Source organism: Oncorhynchus mykiss, chromosome 28 (genome assembly GCF_013265735.2).
Source record: "Oncorhynchus mykiss isolate Arlee chromosome 28, USDA_OmykA_1.1, whole genome shotgun sequence".
NCBI lineage: Eukaryota > Metazoa > Chordata > Actinopteri > Salmoniformes > Salmonidae > Oncorhynchus > Oncorhynchus mykiss.
This window is the reverse complement of record NC_048592.1, coordinates 26,129,325-26,154,369: the sequence shown is the minus strand read 5'-3', so window position 1 is coordinate 26,154,369 and position 25,045 is coordinate 26,129,325. Positions and strand designations below refer to the sequence as shown.

At 41.0% G+C, this 25,045-nt stretch overlaps 1 protein-coding gene across 1 annotated transcript in view; it reads left to right on the top strand.

The window, feature by feature from the left end:
- Nucleotides 1-23,943, top strand: part of LOC110508193 (glypican-1) — a 136,478-nt gene extending 112,535 nt beyond the window's left edge. The window contains exons 6-11 of the mRNA XM_036965987.1: nucleotides 2,869-3,034; nucleotides 4,383-4,513; nucleotides 12,065-12,190; nucleotides 12,606-12,736; nucleotides 12,902-13,077; nucleotides 23,242-23,943. Coding sequence (XP_036821882.1) covers nucleotides 2,869-3,034; nucleotides 4,383-4,513; nucleotides 12,065-12,190; nucleotides 12,606-12,736; nucleotides 12,902-13,077; nucleotides 23,242-23,450 — 939 coding nt within the window. The 3' untranslated portion in view covers nucleotides 23,451-23,943. The remainder of the gene's footprint in view (nucleotides 1-2,868; nucleotides 3,035-4,382; nucleotides 4,514-12,064; nucleotides 12,191-12,605; nucleotides 12,737-12,901; nucleotides 13,078-23,241) is intronic.
- The last annotated feature ends 1,102 nt before the right edge of the window (nucleotides 23,944-25,045 follow it).

Below are 25,045 nucleotides of genomic sequence, written 5' to 3'. Positions count from 1 at the left end.
AGGAAAGAGCAGACGGCGGTGTCATGGACCTTGTCGTGCACACAAAGCAAATTCTTTTAGACAATTGGTTTCCACGGTAACCGGGCAGAAAAAAAGCTAACAGCGCGGCGCCAGCGTAAAATAATGGCCATGGGAAGTGACCTCCCGCTGTATTCTGTGTGTCTTGTTTGTTCGCCCACCACCAAGGAAACTCACACATTCAAAGGATCTTAAGCTCTTTGGCCACACACAGCAATGGTGGGTTTCACATCACAAAACGGAAGCATATGCAGAAAAGTACCTCATACTTACTGTAAATAATGGTGGTGGATATCTGATGTTACAGGGCTATTCTCCTTCCACTGAACCTGGGCCATTGTTGAGGTCAATGGCATCATGCACTTTGCAGGAAACTTTTGGCCATAACCTGATTGCCTCTGCCAGAAGGCTGACACTTGGCCACAAGTGAATCTTCCAGCAAGACAATAAGGCCAACCACACATCAAAATACACAAAGAAATGGTTAATTGACCCAAAAAAAATCCTAATTTGGCAATGGCCATCTCAGTCTCTGGACCTGAACCCCTTTGAAAACCTCTGGTGTTAATTGAAGAGGGCAGTCCATAAACGCAGACAAAAGATATCACATGAAATTGTATGTCACATACACATGTTTAGCAGATGTTGTTACGGGTATAGTGAAATACTTGTGTTCCTAACTCCAACAGTGCATTAATATCTAACAATATACAACAATACACACAAATCTAAAGTAAAAGAATGGAATGAAGAAATATAGAAATATTAGGAGTAGCAATGTTGGAGTCCGGAGTATCAATATAAATATACAGTATATGGGTAAAGCAGTATGTAAACATTATTAAAATGAACCATGTTCCATTACTAAAGTGATCAATGTCCCATGTCTATGTACATAGGGCAGCAGCCTCTAAGGTGCAGGGATGAGTAACTGGGTGGTAGCCGGCTAGTGACAGTGACTAAGTTCAGAGCAGGGTACTGGGTGGAGGCCTGCTAATGATGGCTATTTAACAGTCTGCTGGCCTCAAAGCTGTTTTTCAGTTTCTCGGTCCCAGCTTTGATGCGCCTGTACTGACCTTGCCTTCTGGATGATAGCGGGGTAAAAAGGCTGTGGCTCGGGTGGCTGAGGTCCTTGATGATCTTCTTGGCCTTCTTGTGATGCTGGGTGCTGTAGGTGTCCTGGAGGGCAGGCAGTCTGCCCCCGGTGATGAGTTGGGCTGACTCCACCACCCTTTCTCTGAGCCAATTGTATTAATATACAATTATATCATGTTCAATTGTTTTAGCAAAAATATAAACGTTTTCAAAGATTTTAATGAGTTACAGTTCATATAAGGAAATCGTTAATTGAAATAAATTCATTAGGCCCTAATCTATGGATTTCACATTTCTGAGAATACAGATATACATCTGTTGGTCACAGATACCTAAATAAAAGTAGGGGCATGGGTGAGCAAACCTGTCAATGTCTGGTGTGACCAACATTTGCCTCATGCAGCATGACACATCTCCTTCGCATAGAGTTGATTAGGTTATGAATTGTGGCCTGTGGCATGTTGTCCCACTCCTCTTCAATGGCTGTGTGAAGTTGCTGGATATTGGTGAGAACTGGAACACGCCGTCGTACACATCGATCCAGAGCATCACAAACATGCTCAATGGGTGACATGTTTTGTGAGTATGCAGGCAAGACTTTTTCAGCTTCAAGGAATTGTGTACAGATCCTTGCGACATAGGGCCGTGAATTATCATGCTGAAACATGAGGTGATGGCGGTGGATGAATGGCATGACATAGGGCTTCAAGATCTCTTCAAGGTATCTCTGTGCATTCAAATTCCCATTGATAAAATGCAATTGTGTTCGTTGTCCGTAACTTATGCCAGCCCATACCATAACCCCACCACCGCCATGGGACATTCTGTTCACAACGTTGCAAACTGCTCGCCCACATGACGCCACGGATTCATCCATGAAGAGCACACTTAACCAGCGTGCCAGTGGCCATCGAAGGTGAGCATTTGCCCATTAAAGTCGGTTACGATGCCGAACTGCAGTCAGGTCATGACACTGGATAGGACGACGAGCACACGGATGAGCTTCCCTGACAGTTTGTGCAGAAATTCTTCGGTTGTGCAAATCCACAGTTTCATCAGCTGTCCGAGTGGCTCGTCTCAGACCATCCCACAGGTGAAGAAGCCTGATGTGGAGATCCTGGGATGGCGTGGTTATACGTGGTCTGTGGTTGTGAGGCCGGATGTACGTACTGCCACATTCTCTAAAACGTTGTTGGAGGCGGCTTATAGTAGAGAAATTAAAATGCAATTCTCTGGCAACAGCTCTGGTGGACATTCCTGCAGTCAACATGCACGCTCCCTCTTCACTTTGTAAAGATCATGCTGTTTAATTAGATTATTGATATGCCACACCTGTCAGGTGGATGGATTATCTTGGCAAAGGACAAATGCCCACTAACAGGGTTGTAAACAAATTTGTGCACAACATTTGAGAGAAATAAGCTTTTTGTGTATGGAACATTTCTGGGATCTTTTATTTCAGCTCATGAACCAAGGGACCAACTCTTTACAAGTTGCGTTTATATTTTTGTTCAGTGTATTTATTTTATACCGTCCTTTTTGCTCATCTTTATCAAGCGAGGCCAATAATTTTGGACCTGACTGTATATATTTATGATATATGATATTGAAGTAAATGGAGGGGCAGGAATGTGAACCCAGGTCGCTGTGTGAAAGGCACCCTACGCATCGCACCAATAGGATTAAGCCACTTGGTGGGAATTGTAATGTGGCTCATATAGTATCTCTATAATATTGTTGTATCTCCTCTCCCAGGTACCCCTGAGCCCAGAGTGCATGCGTGCCATCATGAAGATGACCTACTGTCCCCACTGCCGTGGAGTGGCCACTGCCAGGCCCTGTGCCAACTACTGTGCCAACGTACTGAAGGGCTGCCTCGCTAACCAGGCCGACCTGGACACAGAGTGGAGGAACTTGGCTGGTGAGACACATACACACACACACACACCCTAATTTCACACGCACACATTTGCACACTAATTTAATTTTAATTCCTACGGTGCCTTCAGAAAGTATTCACACCCTTTGACTTTTTCCACATTTTGTTGTGTTACAGCCTGAATTGAATGTGTCACTGTGAGATTTTGTGTCATTGGCCTACACACAGTACCCCATAATGTCAATATGAAATTATGTTTTTAGATTTATTTTTTTTATTCATAAAAAATGAAAAGCTGAAATGTCTTAAGTCAATAAGTATCCAAACCCTTGGCTGTGGCATAAATAAGTTCAGGAGTCAACATGTGCTTACAGGTCACATAATACGTTGCATGGACAATATTTGTGTTTAACATGATTTTTGAATGACTACCTCACTCATCTCTGTACCCCACACATAAGTTCCCTCAGTTGTACAGTGAATTTCAAACACAGATTCAAACACAAAGACCAGGGAGGTTTTCCAAAGAAGGGCACCTATTGGTAGATGGGGGGGGGGGGGGGGGGGGGGGAGCAGACATTGAATGTCACTTTAAGCATTGTGAAGTTATTAATTACACTTTGGATGGTGAATCAAAACACCCAGTCACTGCAAAGATACAGGTGTCCTTCCCAACTCAGATGCCTTAGAAGAAGGAAACCACTCAAAGAAATTCACTTTATGTCCTGAATACAAAGTGTTATGTTTGGGGAAAATCCAATACAACACATCACTGAGAAGCACTCTTCATATTGTCAAGCATGGTGGTGGCTGCATCATGTTATGGGTATGTTTGTGATTGGCAAGGACTAGGGAGTATTTTAGGATAGAGCTATAGATAAAGACACTGGGAGACAAATTCACCTTTCAGAAGGAGAATAACCTAAAACACAAGGCAAATATATACTGGAGTTGCTTACCAAGTTCCTGAGTGGCCAAGATACAGTTTTGATTTAAATCGGCTTGAAAATATATGGCAAGACTTGAAAATGGCTGTCTAGCAACAACCAACTTGACAGAGCTTGAAGAATAATGTGCAATTATTGTACAATCCAGGGGTGCGAATCTCTCCGAGACTTACCCTTGAAAGACTCATAGCGGGGTTAATACTTAATGCTTATGTAATAATTATGTTCATTTTCAATATAAAACAATTCTCATGTTTTCACTTTGTCATCATGGGATATTGTGGGTTGATGGGTGAGAAACAAATAATCCATTTAATCCATTTTGAATTCAGGCTGTAACACAACAAAATGTGAAATAAATCAAGGGGTATGAATACTTTCTGAAGGTACTGTACAAGCATCTATTCCCATTTAAAATATTGCATCCCCCCCTCTCTCTGCAGATGCCATGCTGCAGGTCTCTAACAGGTTTGAGGGTGTGTCCAGTGTGGATGTGGTGCTCCTCTCTCTCCCCACACACATCTCAGAGGCTATCACCACCATGATGGACAACATAGACACGTTTAACAACAAGGTCAGAACAGCAGTCAGCACACACACACATACTTACCCATGCACGCAAACACATGTGCCGCACGCACACACACACACACACACACACACACACACACACACACACACACACACACACACACACACACACACACACACACACATACAGATATGCTACCGCCAGTTCACACATTCAAGTATTCTTACCGATCACTGACACAGTGTTGATCAGGGCTCATAACACATATTCATAACCTGATGTTGATCCCTGTACTGGTTTAATGTTATAACGTTCCACATACCAGGGGCCATTTGTAAATTGTGCATATGTACAAGATATACCCCAAAATGTGCCAGTTCTATAAGATACTTTATCTTATAGGTCAACAACATCCAATCTCTTATTTAACTGGACCCACTTTAAAGTAGTAAATATTGTAGATCAACTATATTGTATTCAAGTATTTTGCTCTGTGGTAGAACAGACGGTTCACCTTTTCTGTTTACGTTTTTTAGGATACTGTACATCTGAACTGTAATTTCAAATGTCTCAAATAAACAATATAAACATAATACATATTTTCATAACCATTGCAGAATAAATTCCTCTCCACCTTGTCTGGCCATGCTTCTTCTTCCCGAAGAAGCTTTACCATCTGACAAATCATGATGTGCATCTCTCATTGAAGTTTGCCTTTTTGCTCTATGCATCCGAAAGGGAGGGCAGGTTTATAATATAGAACAATCTACAGGAGAATGGAGCAGATGAACAGACAGTTGATCTTTCGCTTATACTGCTACCACTGTATAGGTTTACTGTGGTTTTTTTGTACAGTGCCTTGCGAAAGTATTCGGCCCCCTTGAACTTTGCGACCTTTTGCCACATTTCAGGCTTCAAACATAAAGATATAAAACTGTATTTTTTTGTGAAGAATCAACAACAAGTGGGACACAATCATGAAGTGGAACGACATTTATTGGATATTTCAAACTTTTTTAACAAATCAAAAACTGAAAAATTGGGCGTGCAAAATTATTCAGCCCCCTTAAGTTAATACTTTGTAGCGCCACCTTTTGCTGCGATTACAGCTGTAAGTCGCTTGGGGTATGTCTCTATCAGTTTTGCACATCGAGAGACTGAAATTTTTTCCCATTCCTCCTTGCAAAACAGCTCGAGCTCAGTGAGGTTGGATGGAGAGCATTTGTGAACAGCAGTTTTAAATTCTTTCCACAGATTCTCGATTGGATTCAGGTCTGGACTTTGACTTGGCCATTCTAACACCTGGATATGTTTATTTTTGAACCATTCCATTGTAGATTTTGCTTTATGTTTTGGATCATTGTCTTGTTGGAAGACAAATCTCTGTCCCAGTCTCAGGTCTTTTGCAGACTCTATCAGGTTTTCTTCCAGAATGGTCCTGTATTTGGCTCCATCCATCTTCCCATCAATTTTAACCATCTTCCCTGTCCCTTCTGAAGAAAAGCAGGCCCAAACCATGATGCTGCCACCACCATGTTTGACAGTGGGGATGGTGTATTCAGCTGTGTTGCTTTTACGCCAAACATAACGTTTTGCATTGTTGCCAAAAAGTTCCATTTTGGTTTCATCTGACCAGAGCACCTTCTTCCACATGTTTGGTGTGTCTCCCAGGTGGTTTGTGGCAAACTTTAAACAACACTTTTTATGGATATCTTTAAGAAATGGCTTTCTTCTTGCCACTCTTCCATAAAGGCCAGATTTGTGCAATATACGACTGATTGTTGTCCTATGGACAGAGTCTCCCATCTCAGCTGTAGATCTCTGCAGTTCATCCGGAGTGATCATGGTCCTCTTGGCTGCATCTCTGATCTTCTCCTTTTATGAGCTGAAAGTTTAGAGGGACGGCCAGGTCTTGGTAGATTTGCAGTGGTCTGATACTCCTTCCATTTCAATATTATCGCTTGCACAGTGCTCCTTGGGATGTTTAAAGCTTGGGAAATATTTTTGTATCCAAATGCGGCTTTAAACTTCTTCACAACAGTATCTCGGACCTGCCTGGTGTGTTCCTTGTTCTTCATGATGCTCTCTGCGCTTTTAACGGACCTCTGAGACTATCACAGTGCAGGTGCATTTATACGGAGACTTGATTACACACAGGTGGATTGTATTTATCATCATTAGTCATTTAGGTCAACATTGGATCATTCAGAGATCCTCACTGAACTTCTGGAGAGAGTTTGCTGCACTGAAAGTAAAGGGGCTGAATAATTTTGCACGCCCAATTTTTCAGTTTTTGATTTGTTAAAAAAGTTTGAAATATCCAATAAATGTCGTTCCACTTCATGATTGTGTCCCACTTGTTGTTGACTCTTCATAAAAAAATACAGTTTTATATCTTTATGTTTGAAGTCTGAAATGTGGTAAAAGGTCGCAAAGTTCAAGGGGGCCGAATACTTTCGCAAGGCACTGTAATTGTAGACTTTACAATGTTTCAGAATTCAATGGCAGTAGACTTTTTAGGTGGACCTGTTAACAGGATTTGGACCTGTTAACAGGATTTGGACCTGTTTACAGGATTTGGACCTGTTAACAGGATTTTGACCTGTTTACAGGATTTGGACCTGTTCCACAACCATTTGAAATTGTTGTTTTCTTTCAAAAACTTTCAAATACAGAAAATATCATTCTAAAGTTTAAAACATTCTGCCAACACCTCCAGAGACATTTAATCAAGTTTGCCATTGCTATTTCCTTAAGAAACTGCCTTAGCCTAATTCCAATGCTTTGGAAGTATATATCAAATAGGGGTGTTATTGTCACCATAAAAGGTGAATGATGGGCATTTTTTTTAGGGGTAGTTTTAATGCTCGTTCACGTGCACACAGTTTCAGGACGGGTCTGATTTATAATGGGAAACATGCGTGCGTCCAGTTTTAAATCTCAATATTTTATTTTTGTATGTGCGCAGTCTTTTCAGAAATTGTGCGCGCAGCTATATCGCGTGAAATGTATATAACTGTTATAAATGAGGCCCCTGAAGAGGGACTGATAACACAGCCTCAAAGCCAACCTTTAACTTCTCATTTTAATGGTGTATGAGCACCACTTTAATGTGTCCTTTAAAAAGTATAAGGAGCCATGAAATCTTAATTTTTTGTTTACTGAAAGTGGAAAAGTATGCAAATAGTGTTGGGGAACAAAGGCTTCTCTGTGCTGTACTGGTGTCGAGGCCAAAGCTGGCCTGGAGCTCTGCAACAACCTGGCAAACCAGACTTCACAACACTAGCCACAGTTTGCCCCTTAGGTACTGATCTAGGATCAGATTACTTTGATCCGATATCCTAAGTTTTACCATAAAGTGAAACTAACCTGAGATCAGCTTCACCTGATCCATTATTGACAGTCTTCTATGACATATAGGCCTAGTCCTACCAGGTTTAGGTAGTCCGTTTTAGTCATAAACTGTTTCAACATGCAACTACTGCTAATGCAGCTTCTGTGGTTTCATTACTTTTCACAGAGTTACAGTTGAATGTTAACATTTAGAATTGGGAATTGGACAAATATGTTCCAGATCTGTGGGTAGGGGCACCTTCTACCTCAGGTTGGTACAACAGGGCGTAAGTGGGAAACATGCGGTGTGTGTTTGTGTGTAACAGGTGTGTGTGTGTTTACTTGTTTTGTTGAAAAGGTATTCATGCAGGAGCGGTAGATAGTTACAACACCTCAGAGCTATCCAGAACAGGTTAAACAAGATGATAGTGTCTTTGTCTCATACATTACATCTAGGTAAAGGGTATGCTTGAAGGAGCATGGGACATTTGTGTTCTTGGCATTGAAATGATACTAGAATATTTAATTACTATATGTTATCTACAGTGCATTCAGAAAGTATTCAGACCCTCTTGTCTCGGAGCTCTATGGACAATTCCTTTGACCTCATGCGCTGTCAACTGTGGGACCTTTTATAGACAGTTGTGAGCCTTTCCAAATCATGTTCAATTGAATTTACCACAGGTGGACTCCAATCAAGTTGTAGAAACATCTCAAAGATGATCAATGGAAACAGGATGCACCTGAGCTCAATTTAGAGTCTCATAGCAAAGGGTCTGAATACTTACACCTTACATAAGGTGATTCTGTTTTTTATTTTGAATACATTTGCAAACATTTCTAAAAACCTTTTTTTACTTTGTCATTATTGGGTATTGTGTGTAAATTTCGGAGGATTTTTATTTATTTAATCCATTTTAGAATTGGGGACGCAAGTAGCCTAGTGGTTAGGGCCAGTAACCGAAAGGTTGCTAGATCGAATCCCCGAGCTGACAAGGTAAAAATCTGTCGTTCTGCCCCTGAAGAAGGCAGTTAACCCACTGTTCCTAGGCCGTCATTTGAAATAATAATTTGTTCTTAACTGACTTGCATAGTTAAATAAAGGTTAAATAAAAAAATAAGGCTATAAAGTAACAGAATTTGGAAAAAGTCAAGGGGTCTGAATACTTTCCCGAAGGCACTGTATGTAATATCTGAGTCCTCTGGCGTTGTAAGTAGTGCAAACTAAGTGTTGTGTGTCATGTGACATGTCAAGGAGAGCACACACAATGCCATATTGTTTCGTCAATATTGTGGCTCACCAAACTACTTCAAATGGAGCATGTGACTTATGGCTTTACCAATGCATACAGTAAGTACTGAGTTTAAAGTTACAGTGCCTTGCGAAAGTATTCGGCCCCCTTGAACTTTGCGACCTTTTGCCACATTTCAGGCTTCAAACATAAAGATATAAAACTGTATTTTTTTGTGAAGAATCAACAACAAGTGGGACACAATCATGAAGTGGAACGACATTTATTGGATATTTTAAACTTTTTTAACAAATCAAAAACTGAAAAATTGGGCGTGCAAAATTATTCAGCCCCTTTACTTTCAGTGCAGCAAACTCTCTCCAGAAGTTCAGTGAGGATCTCTGAATGATCCAATGTTGACCTAAATGACTAATGATGATAAGTACAATCCACCTGTGTGTAATCAAGTTTCCGTATAAATGCACCTGCACTGTGATAGTCTCAGAGGTCCGTTAAAAGCGCAAAGAGCATCATGAAGAACAAGGAACACACCAGGCAGGTCCGAGATACTGTTGTGAAGAAGTATAAAGCCGGATTTGGATACAAAAAGATTTCCCAAGCTTTAAACATCCCAAGGAGCACTGTGCAAGCGATAATATTGAAATGGAAGGAGTATCAGACCACTGCAAATCTACCAAGACCTGGCCGTCCCTCTAAACTTTCAGCTCATAAAAGGAGAAGATCAGAGATGCAGCCAAGAGGCCCATGATCACTCTGGATGAACTGCAGAGATCTACAGCTGAGGTGGGAGACTCTGTCCATAGGACAACAATCAGTCGTATATTGCACAAATCTGGCCTTTATGGAAGAGTGGCAAGAAGAAAGCCATTTCTTAAAGATATGCATAAAAAGTGTTGTTTAAAGTTTGCCACAAGCCACCTGGGAGACACACCAAACATGTGGAAGAAGGTGCTCTGGTCAGATGAAACCAAAATTGAACTTTTTGGCAACAATGCAAAACGTTATGTTTGGCGTAAAAGCAACACAGCTGAACACACCATCCCCACTGTCAAACATGGTGGTGGCAGCATCATGGTTTGGGCCTGCTTTTCTTCAGCAGGGACAGGGAAGATGGTTAAAATTGATGGGAAGATGGATGGAGCCAAATAGAAGGACCATTCTGGAAGAAAACCTGATGGAGTCTGCAAAAGACCTGAGACTGGGACGGAGATTTGTCTTCCAACAAGACAATGATCCAAAACATTAAATTGAATGGTTCAAAAATAAACATATCCAGGTGTTAGAATGGCCAAGTCAAAGTCCAGACCTGAATCCAATCGAGAATCTGTGGAAAGAACTGAAAACTGCTGTTCACAAATGCTCTCCATCCAACCTCACTGAGCTCGAGCTGTTTTGCAAGGAGTAATGGGAAAAAAATTTAGTCTCTCGATGTGCAAAACTGATAGAGACATGCCCCAAGCGACTTACAGCTGTAATCGCAGCAAAAGGTGGCGCTACAAAGTATTAACTTAAGGGGGCTGAATAATTTTGCACGCCCAATTTTTCAGTTTTTGATTTGTTAAAAAAGTTTGAAATATCCAATAAATGTCGTTCCACTTCATGATTGTTGTTGATTCTTCACAAAAAAATACAGTTTTATATCTTTATGTTTGAAGCCTGAAATGTGGCAAAAGGTCGCAAAGTTCAAGGGGGCTGAATACTTTCGCAATGGCACTGTATCTATTAAGAATGGAAGTTGAGGTTTAACCCTCTCAATAGGGATTATATACGGTAGTAAATGATCAATTTACAGTACAGGAAAGTACGAGTTTATTGGGCAAAGTTTTATTACAATGCAAGGTAGTTTTCGGATGTGATAGGGCAAACTGTCATGAATTACAAAGGGAAACCCAGTCAGCCAGCCGCCCAGTGACACAAGCAACCAGATAAGCTAAATGCCTTCTACCCTCGCTCTCCGTAGCCGATGTGATTAATACCTTTAAACACGTTAACATTCACAAGGCCGCAGGGCCAGACGGATTACCAGGATACCTACTCTTCACTGACCCAGTCTGTAAAACCTACATGTTTCAAGCAGACCAGCATAGTCCCTGTGCCTAAGAACACCAAGTTAACCTGTCTAAATTAATCACCCCGTAGCACTCACATCTGTAGCCATGAAATGCTTTGAAAGGCTTGTCATGCTTACATTAACACCATCATCCCAGACCCACTCCAATAGACCCACTCCAATTTGCATACTGACCCAACAGATCCACAGATTACGCAATCTCTATTGCAGTCCACACTGCCCTCTCCCACCTGGCCAAGAGGAACACCTATGTGAGAATGCCGTTCATTGACTACAGCTCAGAATTCAACACCATTGTGCCTGAAAGCTCAATATTAAGTTAAGGACCCTGGGCCATCTCCAGGTGGTGAGGTTAGGCAACAACACATCCACCATGCTGACCTTCAACACGGGGGCTCCTCAGGGGTGCGTGCTTAGTCCCCTCCTGTACTCCCTGTTCACCAATGACTGCGTGGCTCCACACGACTCCAACACCATCATTAAGTTTACTGACGACACGACAGTGGTAGGCCTGATCACTGACGACGATGAGACAGCCTATAGGGACGGCCTATAGGGACAGCCTATAGGCGCAGTGCCTTAGACCACTGCGCCTCTCTGGAGGCCCAACCTGCATTGTTGGGAAGGGTCCGTAAGTAAGCATTTCACTGTTCGTCTACACCGGTTGTTTACGAATTATGTGTCAAATAAAGTTAAATATTGTTTGTGGTAGTTGTTGATCCGATTGGGCAAGAGATTTCGTTTGAAATCCTCAAGACTCAAAACACCCCATGGAGAGTAGCTGCTAATGGTGATCCTAATAAAATACAAAATACCAAAATGAAGGTATTATTTTACAGATTGTCTCAAGAGTTGTAGCTTTTGCTCCTAAATAAATGCCTGTCAACCGAATCATTTGGTCACTTCCTCCCGCTAACTCCCCCTCTCTATTCTCAGGTGTTCCAGGCATGTGGGAATCCAAGGGAGGGAGGAACCAGCAGCACTGGGTTGGAGGAGGTGAAGAGGAGGGGGAAGGTTACAGTGGAGGACAGCCCAACCTCTGGGGCCAGGCTGGAGAAACTGGTCAGTATTTACTGTCCTCTCTCTCTCTCTCTCTCTCTCTCTCTCTCTCTCTCTCTCTCTCTCTTATTTATATATATATATATATATGAGATACGGTTTCTGTTTAGACGTGTAATGCTACAGTCAAGAATGCAATGAGTCAGATGAATATGAAATGTGAGGAAATGGAAACAACCATTATCTACCAAATATTAACACACTGTTGATTGTTTATTGCTCATACAAAAGCTATTTACAGAAAGCGTGAATGCTTGAATAAACATGATATTGAATAGCTTTTGATAGTAGTTTCCAGTACACAGGTTGTATTCATTAACCACCAAATGAAAGAAGTGGTACTGAAACAGGAAGGGACTACCTGAACTGGTCCAATAAGAAATGCTTGTTTTTGTTTTCCATTGCAAAACGCCCCCAGGTGTCTGATGTGTCAAGGAGGCTGAGGGACATGCAGCCCTACTGGGTCTCGTTACCCAGCACCCTCTGCAGTGACAGGGTGGCCACTAGGGCCCAAGCAGACAAGTGCTGGAACGGCATGGCCCGTGCCAGGTAGGACCCCTAAACCACGTCTGTGTGTGTGCATGCATGCTATGTGTGTGTTTATGCTCGCATGCATACATATTTGTGTGGGTGCCTCTGCATGTGTGAATCATGCATGGGTAAGTGTGTGTGTATTTGAGTTCTCCCCAGTTATCCTCTCTCCTTGTCTCCCAGGTACCTTCCAGAGGTGATGGGTGACGGCCTGGCAAGTCAGATCAACAACCCTGAGGTAGAGATCGACATCACCAAGCCAGACATGACTATACGACAACAGATCATGCAGCTCAAGATCATGACCAACCGCCTCAAGAACGCTTTCAATGGCAACGATGTGGACTTTCAGGACACCAGTGAGTATAGATCTAGGATCAGCTCATCATATGCAAATACTGACTCCAACCATAGAGGGAATATCGCAAAATGGACCTTACCTCAGAGTTTAGATGCAATGTCATCCTACTCCTGAGGGCAAAAGCTGTGTGGACAAAAGAGAGGTCTCCCTCATGGTCAAAACACTATATGTTGACATGACATGACTACTGGAAATATTTGATATGTTGTTTTGATTGTCTCTAGTGTCGTTCCATGTAATTTCATCAAACCATGACACCCACCATCTCAGATTGTTCTGAAATCATTTCTGTGGTGTCGTGTCTTTGGCTATGTCGGATTAAGTGATATGACATGCTATTCTATAAAATTATTTATCCGTAATTAATATCACCTGATTGAGCTAATCATGTAAATGTAATTAACTAGAGAGTCGGGGCACCACAAAATAATATTTATAGAGCTGTTATCTTCCGAATAAACTCTTAAAGACCTAGTAATATTTTACATCAATAGCAGTCAATATCAATCGTCATTGTTTCATCGGAAAGTTGTAAATTCTTAGTTATCTGCACGAACCCTGGCTAACAATTCAAATCAGCAATACAAAATTGGGTTTAATTATTTATTTACTAAATACCTAACTAATCACACAGAATTACACATACACATAATTAAATCATAACTTGATTACAAATAGCGTCATAAAGGAAAACGTCCCTAGTAGGTGGAACAGATATGACAGCTTGTTACACAAAGGAAAAGGGCTGGGTTTGAGTGAAAGAGCGGGAAGACTGAGGAACAAAGGGAAGCTGTGCTATCGTAAATACAGTATCTTATGCATTCTATATTTACTCTGATCTGCGTTTCGGTAGGTTGGTGGTAGTAACGTTGTTGTGTAGTAGACGGGATACTCTGTCTGTTCCTTCCTAACCTGCGTTTGCAGCTGCGGTTGCTAACTCAATGGCTAGGAGGTATCACTTCTGTAGTGAATAAGAGTTCAAAGTTCATACCATTCGCAACCAAAGCTCACGCTGATGTTGGCTTCATTCTGTAGTTATTATCGGAACCATTCTGACATAGGACCGTCGTCCTACATCCCCGGAATAGGAAGTTCTATTGTAGTCAAGGGCTTATATAGTAAGGGAGAGGAGGGTGTGTTTGAAAAGTTTTATAGGCCATGTCGCTTCACAGGGGCGGGCCACTGATTGAGCAGCCCTATCTTATGAAAACCCACATCTCACATTTTAGAAACTAAAATCACATTTCATCCCATCACAAATAATTTCATATTCAAACATTTAAATTGGACAACAATTCCATGTGAATCCGATACCTCTGATGTGTAGACTTTCCACTGTAGAGTTTATGTCATCTTATCATTGATGAGAATGTCTCAGATGACAACCGAACTGACATCATATTCATTAAGTTCCACCGCATATGTTCAATTGTTCGGATTACCAGAATATAATTCATTTCCCCACACCTACTGATGTTCCCAGAATCTCTATGTTAACCAAGGGTTTTGCAAATGTAACCTCAGTAGGGTACCAGGTCATGACAGTAGTTAGCAACAGATAAGATAAGAATTCCGGAAGCATTATTTTATTTAAATATAATTAGATTAAGCTAATTGATTTATAGGATTAATATAATATTCAATAATTATAGTATCTAACATCCGATTTGGACAAAAATATTTCTAACAATCAGTAAGACATGAGTAATCCGAAGAAGTGGTCAAAAGCACAGACCCCCCCCCCCCACACACACACACCAATCCCACCCCAGCAACAATCAGTATCAGTTCTATTTGTTTGACAAGTAGAATAGAACTGCGGGTCAGAGTATTGTTCTTCATCCTATGTAATGTATTCTCTGTGATTTTGGTGATGTTGTTTTCCCCTCTTCAGAAAAATGTGTCATTGGATTCATGTCCCATCCTACATCCTGATAGTACCCGTTTCTGACCACTAGATGGTGCTGTTTCTGCTATTAGGTTATTGTTTTTTTAGTAATTGTTAAAGGGATAGTTCACTCAAATTACACAATTACGTATTGGTTGTCTTACCCCGTAGCTGTTTATGGATCAGGTATGACAGCAACCCATGCTTTGGTTTCGTTTACCTGGCCACTGTTTCAAATGCTAACTTTTTAGCATCTGTGGCACAAATCCAATGCATGTCAATTAAATTAGAGAAATTTAAAGTTTCACACTTCATATCCAAGTCATCTATATGTAACATCATTGAGTTACACAATACACTTTTAGATACTTTAGGATGATGAAAAGGAACGACATTTATTGGATATTTCAAACTTTTTTAACAAATCAAGAACTGAAAAATTGGGCGTGCAAAATTATTCAGCCCCCTTAAGTTAATACTTTGTAGCGCCACCTTTTGCTGCGATTACAGCTGTAAGTCGCTTGGTGTATGTCTCTATCAGTTTTGCACATCGAGAGACTGACATTTTTTCCCATTCCTCCTTGCAAAACAGCTCGAGCTCAGTGAGGTTGGATGGAGAGCATTTGTGAACAGCAGTTTTCAGTTCTTTCCACAGATTCTCGATTGGATTCAGGTCTGGACTTTGACTTGGCCATTCTAACACCTGGATATGTTTATTTTTGAACCATTCCATTGTAGATTTTGCTTTATGTTTTGGATCATTGTCTTGTTGGAAGACAAATCTCCGTCCCAGTCTCAGGTCTTTTGCAGAGTCCATCAGGTTTTCTTCCAGAATGGTCCTGTATTTGGCTCCATCCATCTTCCCATCAATTTTAACCATCTTCCCTGTCCCTGCTGAAGAAAAGCAGGCCCAAACCATGATGCTGCCACCACCATGTTTGACAGTGGGGATGGTGTGTTCAGCTGTGTTGCTTTTACGCCAAACATAACGTTTTGCATTGTTGCCAAAAAGTTCAATTTTGGTTTCATCTGACCAGAGCACCTTCTTCCACATGTTTGGTGTGTCTCCCAGGTGGCTTGTGGCAAACTTTAAACAACACTTTTTATGGATATCTTTAAGAAATGGCTTTCTTCTTGCCACTCTTCCATAAAGGCCAGATTTGTGCAATATACGACTGATTGTTGTCCTATGGACAGAGTCTCCCACCTCAGCTGTAGATCTCTGCAGTTCATCCAGAGTGATCATGGGCCTCTTGGCTGCATCTCTGATCAGTCTTCTCCTTGTATGAGCTGAAAATTTAGAGGGACGGCCAGGTCTTGGTAGATTTTCAGTGGTCTGATACTCCTTCCATTTCAATATTATCGCTTGCACAGTGCTCCTTGGGATGTTTAAAGCTTGGGAAATCTTTTTGTATCCAAATCCGGCTTTACACTTCTTCACAACAGTATCTCGGACCTGCCTGGTGTGTTCCTTGTTCTTCATGATGCTCTCTGCGCTTTTGACGGACCTCTGAGACTATCACAGTGCAGGTGCATTTATACGGAGACTTGATTACACACAGGTGGATTGTACTTATCATCATTAGTCATTTAGGTCAACATTGGATCATTCAGAGATCCTCACTGAACTTCTGGAGAGAGTTTGCTGCACTGAAAGTAAAGGGGCTGAATAATTTTGCACGCCCAATTTTTCAGTTTTTGATTTGTTAAAAAAGTTTGAAATATCCAATAAATGTCGTTCCACTTCATGATTGTGTCCCACTTGTTGTTGATTCTTCACAAAAAATACAGTTTTATATCTTTATGTTTGAAGCCTGAAATGTGGCAAAAGGTCACAAAGTTCAAGGGGGCCGAATACTTTCGCAAGGCACTGTATTTGTCACATACACATGGTTAGCAGATGTTAAAATGCTAACAATGCACAACCAATCGATAAAACAATTGTATTAAGTCAAACAAAAGTGTTACTGTGAATGAAGTTTAAAATGCATTCTGTCATTTCTAAATGTGTAATGTGATATATTTGATTATTGAAAAAATCTTGCACACAAAAACATTTGATTAATGAAATATTTTACAGTCATCATCCTCAAATGAAGGGGATGATGCCACAATTTCTGCAAGAGGGAGGGAATCTGATTTAATTGGTCCTCAACTTGTGGCTCAGTCATTTTATTCAGGTTAAGTGGAGTTAGCTGTGAGTTAGCCTGCCCCGGAGCAGGTAAGTTCTGAATGATTCGTTGCCATAGAAATTTACCTGGATAAAAGGTGAGCCACTTTCGTGTGACCGGTTAAACTCAGAGTTGACCAAAGTTACCTTGCTAACTCCTCAAACCTGGTTCTTAGGATACCCCTCTGGACCATTGACAGTTTACAGTCTACATGTCAATTTGTAATTTGAGTAATCTATCCCTTTAATGATGAGGGGGGTGGGGGATTCAAAAAATAATAATTGGAGGAGGAACAGTACCATCTACTGGTCATAACTTGGTAATAGCAGATATGGGATGGGTCATAAACAACTTCAATGACAAATTTCTCTGAACAGTGGGAAAAAAACATCACCAAATTCACTGTAGAATACATTACATAGGATGAATAAGCAATACTCTGAGCTACAGCTCCATACTACTTGTCAAACAGAGAATTGATACTATATACTCATTGTCTGGGTGTGATTGGCGTGGGGTGTCTAACGGTGCCCTAGAGAAAAGTTTGATCCAAATGTCCAAATGTTAGGTACTATATTTATTCAATATTATATGAATCTCATAAATAAACAATTGCCAATTTGTGTGCATTCAGTTACGTTAATTTGTCAGAGATTATTTCTATTTCAACAAAATAAATGTTGCAGGAAGGCTAATTTAATCAGTTTCTAACAACAAAAACGATTTCAGAACAAACTGACATAGTGGGTGTCTAAAACTTCTTTCTTGTGTTTTTGAGGTGGAACGACCCTCCATCCAGCTTGTTATGTGTGTTGCTAGAAAACCAAACCAAACCAATCCCTTTCATAAAAGATGTTTGTTTGTAGATAAAGTAGACCTAGAGAGAGAGAATATTTAAGAAGCATATCATCAGTGAAGAGTTAGCTCACATGATTTAAAAAGACGTCGCTATTTCAGTGCTATTTTTATAGGATTGAGCTGGAATTAAGTTACCGGCTAAAGAACTTGGTCTAAATTGTTATGCCATTTGTTATAACTGAGGTAAGATTATTATACTGTTTTATTTTATTGTGTTGCATTTTGTAAATCTCATTGTGTGAACACTGTCACAGAAACCCTAATCTTGGGCTTGAACCTGGGAGAATATAAGGACACTGCTGACCTGCAAAGCAACTAACCAAAATCTAAAACTGAGTCTTACCAAAAGCTTTAACCTTAACCCATCAAATGCCTGATTCAAACGCTGTTTGTAGTTTAAGAATTATAAAGGGATAAGGAATTAGATAATATAAAGCTTTTGGAGTGGTTTCATTGCCGTGATACTAGCTTGTGACCAGGTTGTGACACAGTAAACAGATGGGGGGAGAATCATTGAGTGCATGTAAAGTTTAGCAGCATCTGTTGACATTTGGTTTCTGATGAATTTGACATTTATCAGGTTGCTTTTTGCTGTTCCATATACTTGTTTGATTTGTTTTTTGAAAGGTTAGAGTCAATAATTATTTCAAATGTGAAACCATCTCAACCCTCTGTCCCTTTTACAGTTTCCTCAGGCTGATGGGTCTCACTGTTCCTGATGGAGACCGGTTTAGTTGTGTTCAATGTAAGACATGAGTGGTCCAACCAGTCAGCTATTTTGGGAGAATGCTGATGATCCTATAATTGGCCACATCTCCAGCCTAGAAGATTGGTGTTATGACAGCAGATTTCCAGTCGTCAGGGAACACTGCTTGTTTAATTGATAGATTTACCAGATGAGTGACTGGAGAGCTCAGGGTGCTGGAGTTTTTCTTCAGGAGGGCGGAGTCATTTCCATACACATCCTGTGCCTTGGAGTTTTTAAGATTAGTTAGGATTGAATTATCTCCTGCTCAGGCACTTCAGCTGTGTTAAAAACAGGAGAGGTAGAGTCAGAGAAAGTGATCACTTTATTTCAATGGCCAAATGTTACTGTCAGGTTCTTTAAAGACATTGTTAAATGTTGAGGCTATTTCATCTTCATTTTAAAATTCATTGTATTTTCCTGCTATGCTTTTGCAAATTTTTGGGATAATGTGTTGAGATTGTCCCATAGATGTTTACTATTTCCTCTAGCATGGTTGATAAGACCAATAACAAAGTTGGCTTTGGCCTTTCTAAGCTTGTTGCTTTATTGCGCAAATCCTTAAAAATCCTAATCTCAGTATTTACACCTGTTTTCAGAGCAGTTTGAGAGCAAAGACTCCAAAGGTATGCTGTTGGAGACCTGCTTTTTGTCTTGTCTGTACATGAATCTCTTTTTGGTTAGCTTCCTGGGGATGACAGTCAGATTATGATCTGATATTTATTTATTTATTTTCCACCGGTGGAATTGCTTCAAAATGTTCATAGAATACGTTGTTTGGTGATGGTGGACAGTACACTGTATGCCAACAACAGTGAATGACATTTATAGTGACAGTGTTACGCTAACTGCAATACATTTGATTTCCATTGAGCGGGTGAATTCACGTTGGGTGCATTTAATACTTTACATCAGTGGGGGCTCCTCCTCGGAGGAAGGGGAGGACCATTCTCCTCAGTCAATATCATAAAATATACATTTTAAAACATTGAAAAAGTTATCCTTTTTTAGATAAAACTATACTAAATATATTCTCTTCACCAAATAATTGATTAAAACACGTTGTTTTGCAATGAAGGTCTACAGTAGCCTCAACAGCACTCTGTAAGGAAGCACAATGGTGTAGCCGGAGGAGAGTGCATAGACTAGAGGCTAGAATGAATACAACGTGGCTGTTATGACAATGAAGTTTGTTTATGCGTGATCAGGGGTGTATTAATTCTGCCGATTCTGTTGAAAAACGTTTCTTAACGCGCGGAAGCAAACAAAACAGGGATAAAAATAGCTGAATTTGTCCAATAGAAACGTTTGTTTGCCACTGGACTAATGATTATAACCTAGAGAAGCTAGACGCAGGCAAGAGTGTGTAAGGCGGTATTGAATGTGTCACTGTCTGTCCATATGCCCCTGTTTGTCATCTAAAAATGTTCTCTCAACCTGTGTGCACCTACGTTGTAAACTTTCATTCATAGGCTAGGCTGGAGCAACCTCATGATGGGTTTTGTTTGGGAAATGTTAGTATAATGCAGTAGCCTAAATCTATTGATGTTACATTGAGCTGGGTGAATGGAATATGAATGACAGTCATCCAACATGCTGTAATAGAAATAAGGCCATGCTCATGAAAAAAAAATGTCCTCCCTCATTATAAACGGCACTGACCACTGCTTTACATACACAAGCAGCCCCCACACCCATTTGCCTGTCTTTTCTGAAAACTTTGTACCCTGGCATAGCATAAGCAGCCTCAGGTGATGTTTTGGTTTGCCATTTTTCAGATAAACAAAGGTAATCCAAATTTTAATCAGTCAATAGTTTTTCAATCTGATCGGTTTTTGAGGTGATGCTTCTGATGTTCAAATGACCCACGAGCAATCATTTTAGTTTCTCCTGAGGATCCCAGAGAAATCTTGCTTGGTTTATTGTTTGAAAGAGGGTGAGATCGCATTTTTCGCGCTGGAACTCCCGGTGATATTTTGTTTAGTGCTTTAATGAGTTCATATGGATGGTGCTTAGTGCTTCTGAGATGTGGGCTGAAGTGTGCATGTAACTTCGCCACCGTTGACAGTAGTCCCACTGGTGGTAAGAACGCCAGGGGAGGAGCATCCATCTGTAGAGCCTGGATTCATCTGGACATCCCCAGTAGTATTGTCATCGGGTAGGTGAGTAGCTGTCTGTAGGGCCAGACTGGCCTCCATCGTCCCTCTGTGCTTGTACATTTGGTTGGTGCGATGGCTCAGCGGTTGTTTAGAAGAGATGAATAGATAACTTGTTGGCTAGATGGATTTTGAGTAATGCATTGACTGGGCCGATGTTCAGGACTCCAACAGCAAAACACTGATACAATCAGCAGTGTAAAAACATAGGTTGTAAGAAAGGATTTTGGGCAAAAATCACCACAAGCTGCCTTTGCATTAGGTTTACTTTTCAAAATGTCAAACATAAAGAGCTCAATTTCGACCTCGATTTTGGCTCCTACACAAGTTAATTATGAAATGCTAGCGGCCATGGATTGTGTGCCATTCAGCGCTGTATAGGTCTCGACTGACAGCTGTTCTGAACTTGAGCACAGCGCACAACAAGAAGTTGCCCCCATCCCTCCCGCTAATTGGGCAACTTTTGCAAATGTTTTGTTGTCTGAGTGCAGGACATGCTGTAAATCACGGAGTCTCAATGTATTTTGAAAGATGAGACATTGAGGATTATAAAAAATACCTCTGTCGCACAAGCAAGCCAAACACCCGTGACTCCAAATAGCATTTCCATATCATAAAACTTGTGTAATATACAGTGGCAACATTTATGATCACTGTGTTTGATGTAGAGGTACAATATGACATGACGTCATACCCTGGGTTATTCTGAACAGAATGAGCCTGTTTGTTGTATTGTGAAGGAAATTAGCAGCGGACTACACATCGGAATTATGATCTGTTTCTCTGAATTGCTTTGTGAAAGCCGAACACTGCAGAATCGTATTTTATCATTTAGCTAGTTATGTTGGCAATAGAACAAGCTTTCAAATCATGCCCACCTGACCCAGATTACGATTTATAATGGACTGTTTTTGGATTGTGTAAATAACAGAAATTGTGTAAAGGCAGGGATGCAGGGCTGTGTTCCTAACAAAACAACTACAAGTGTGCTTGCTCCAGTTTCTCAACGGCACAGCTAGGATAGCTTAAGAAGCACGTTATAGTTGAAGACTATTCTTTGAGTCATAAAGGTGCATTGAAATGACTTAGAAATAGTGCACACTTTGGAGAGGTGTGTGGCCACTTGGAAACACCAGTTTGTCCTCTCACTCAGACCCTTGTCATTTTTTTGCCTTACAGTATGTTGCACCTACCACACATTTTCCAGGAATTTCTGATCATGTTACTGAACGTATCCAGAGTATATTCAGATTTCCTTGTCAACAAATGAGGCGAATTACAGTAAATGTAAAATGCTCATCCCTCCCGAGTGGCGCAGTGGTAACTGTGCTACTAGAGATGCTGGGTTCGTCCTTGTCCCATCGCGCACTAGTAACTCCTGTGGCAGGCCGGGCACATTGCACGCTGACACGGTCACCAGGTGTACAGTGTTTCCTCCAACACATTGGTGCGGCTAGCTTCCGGGTTAAGTGGGCATTGTGTCAAGAAGCAGTGTGGCTTGGTTGGGTTGGGTTTCGGAGGACGCATGGCTTTCGACCTTCGCCTCTCCCGAGTCCGTACTGGAGTTGCAGCGATGAGACAAGACTGTAACTAGCATTTGGATACCACGAAATAGGGGTTAAAAATAAATTAAATAAAAGGTCAAATGTAAACTGCAGACTAAAGCAACATCTTGGCCTTGTACTGTTATAATCTCCACCCGGCACAGAAGAGGACTGGCCACCCCTCATAGCCTGGTTCCTCTCTAGGTTTCTTCCTAGGTTCCTGCCTTTCTAGGGACTTTTTCCTAGCCACCGTGCTTCTACATCTGCATTGTTTGGGGTTTTAGGCTGGGTTTGTGTATAGCATTTTGTGACATCGGCTGATGTAAAAAGGGCTTTATAAAGAAATTGGATTTGATTTGAGTGTAATGTGTTTGGATTCCGTCTTGTCAGGTTGACTGTTGTGTCCTCATCTTCAGTATAATAAGTTCCCCATAATCTCCAAATTGTTCCCTTTTAATTTCCACCATGGTTATTGATATGCTTTCCGTACTTCTGTAAGAAACATTTCAATGTAGCCCTATCCATATAGGTCAATACCCACAAGTATAAGGTGATAAAATAGGTGATAAAATAATATATTTTTAGAACAAAATGTAGAAATGCGCCGTTTTCACATGGACTAAGGTATGGCGCTGGATATAATGCATATGAGGTTGAAAAGTGGTAGAATTGCCCTGTAAGATTAACATTCTAACTTCCTTATTCTCTTCAACTTTGTTATAACTGGCATATAAGCCAGAGAAACTGTATTATTTTCTCAAAAAATGTATTTTTTTCTTTTTCTCCGTCTTTGTCTTCAGGTGATGATGTCAGTGGTTCAGGAAGCGGGATGTGCACAGATGAAAACTGTCCCCGGGGCCCGCGCCTCATGGCCCCCAGCACAGACAGACCCAAAGTGTACGCCTACCCTCCGGAGAACAAGAAGGTTGTGAAAGCATCAGCTGACCACAACCTCCCATCCATCGCCCTCTACCTGCTCTCATTGGTTATGTTGCTGCTCCGGCGATAATTGATAGGGTATTCCACAAATCGAGACTGAGTTTGGGACAGGACGAGGGGTGGGAAGAGAAAAGAAGATGTCGTGGGGTTACTTACTTACTTTGCCAAAACAAAACAAAAATAACGAGAAAAAAACCCGAATGGACTTCCTTTTGGTCTCGGATAAGAACAAAAGTTGTAATGAGTATTATATTATTCAGAAATGTTTTGGTTCTGTTCTTGTCTTTTATTTTACGGTATACAGCACCACTAGAGCTCGTCTTTTCACATTTTTATTTTGTTTTCTGGTGTTTGGGTTCTCTGAGATATCTGTACCTAAGACATGTTAAGAGTCAATCTATAGACTATAGAGATATACAGGATGTTAGTGTTGGTTGACGCTGTGCTGTGTAAGGGGGACTCTTCAGTCATGCTGAGCCCAACGTTTGTATTCCTAATCATGTAAACAGCCTTTATGTCTGAGGAGATGATTTATTTATTAAAAACAGAGGAATATAATCCCCCCGGAGCGTCTTTGGGCTCCCCAATATTTATAGAAAAACGACTTCTACCCCAAACAAAATAAACTATTGATGAGTTTTCTGAAAGATAATCTGGTTTCGGTAAGACCCTAAAAACCTTAAACCAATAAACCCCCACATTACATGGCAACAGTGAGAAAATTAAAACGCTTCACATAAGCCGTTTTTTCCTCTGCTTGATAATATAAGGCAGTAATAATAGTCGTGATCATATTCACACAGACATGATCCCTCCACCCTTACTTCTGTCTTTCCCAGAGCAGATCTGTTTCTCTAGGCTTTGGTGGCTCTATAGGACCAGATGGGGATTTTCATTTTATTTTTTGGGGGAGAAATTAGTGTTAGTGTGACCACAGTAGTCCTCTGTATTGACACGGTATTGTCAGAATATGGTAGTATATGGGCTGTGTGGGTGTGTACTGCCGTTTGTTCTGTCTCAGTGGAGGCCGGTGGGAGGAGCTTTAGGAGGACAGGCTGGAATCAATGGAACGGAGTCAAACAAGTGGTTTCCATATGTTTGATGCTGTTCCAATTATTCTATTCCAGCCACTGCAATGAGCCTGTCCTCCTATAGCTCCTTCCACCAGCCTATTCTGCTCTGTCTTCATATAATGGACCTTGGACGACATAATAATGTGTCTTTCTCTTGTTTCTCTTGTTAATGACTAAGATTTGATGGTACCTATGATGAATACTTTTGGACAGAGCCAGCCAGCTACAGTGGAGTGGTTTTTACATACTGCACTATAACCACTTGTTGTAAAGCAGACTGTGTACATGTGTCTGACCGACCGTTTCTCTGTTTGGACGGGTTGACTTAGGGATTGGAATTCTGTGATGATCACTCAAATAACTTTTTCTCTCTCTCTCTCCTCTCATCTCATTCTCTTTCTTCTCACCTCCCACCTTCTTTCTCTCCCTTCTCACACAGTGCCTCTCTTCCCACTCCCTCTCTCAGTTCTCTCTGCCTCCCAGGCTATTTTTCATGGTATACTATTCATCTGTTATGAAGACCTGCAAATTGTTCTCCAATGCTTTTTTTTTTTGGCATTATGGCAATGACAGAGCTTCATCATACTGCAAA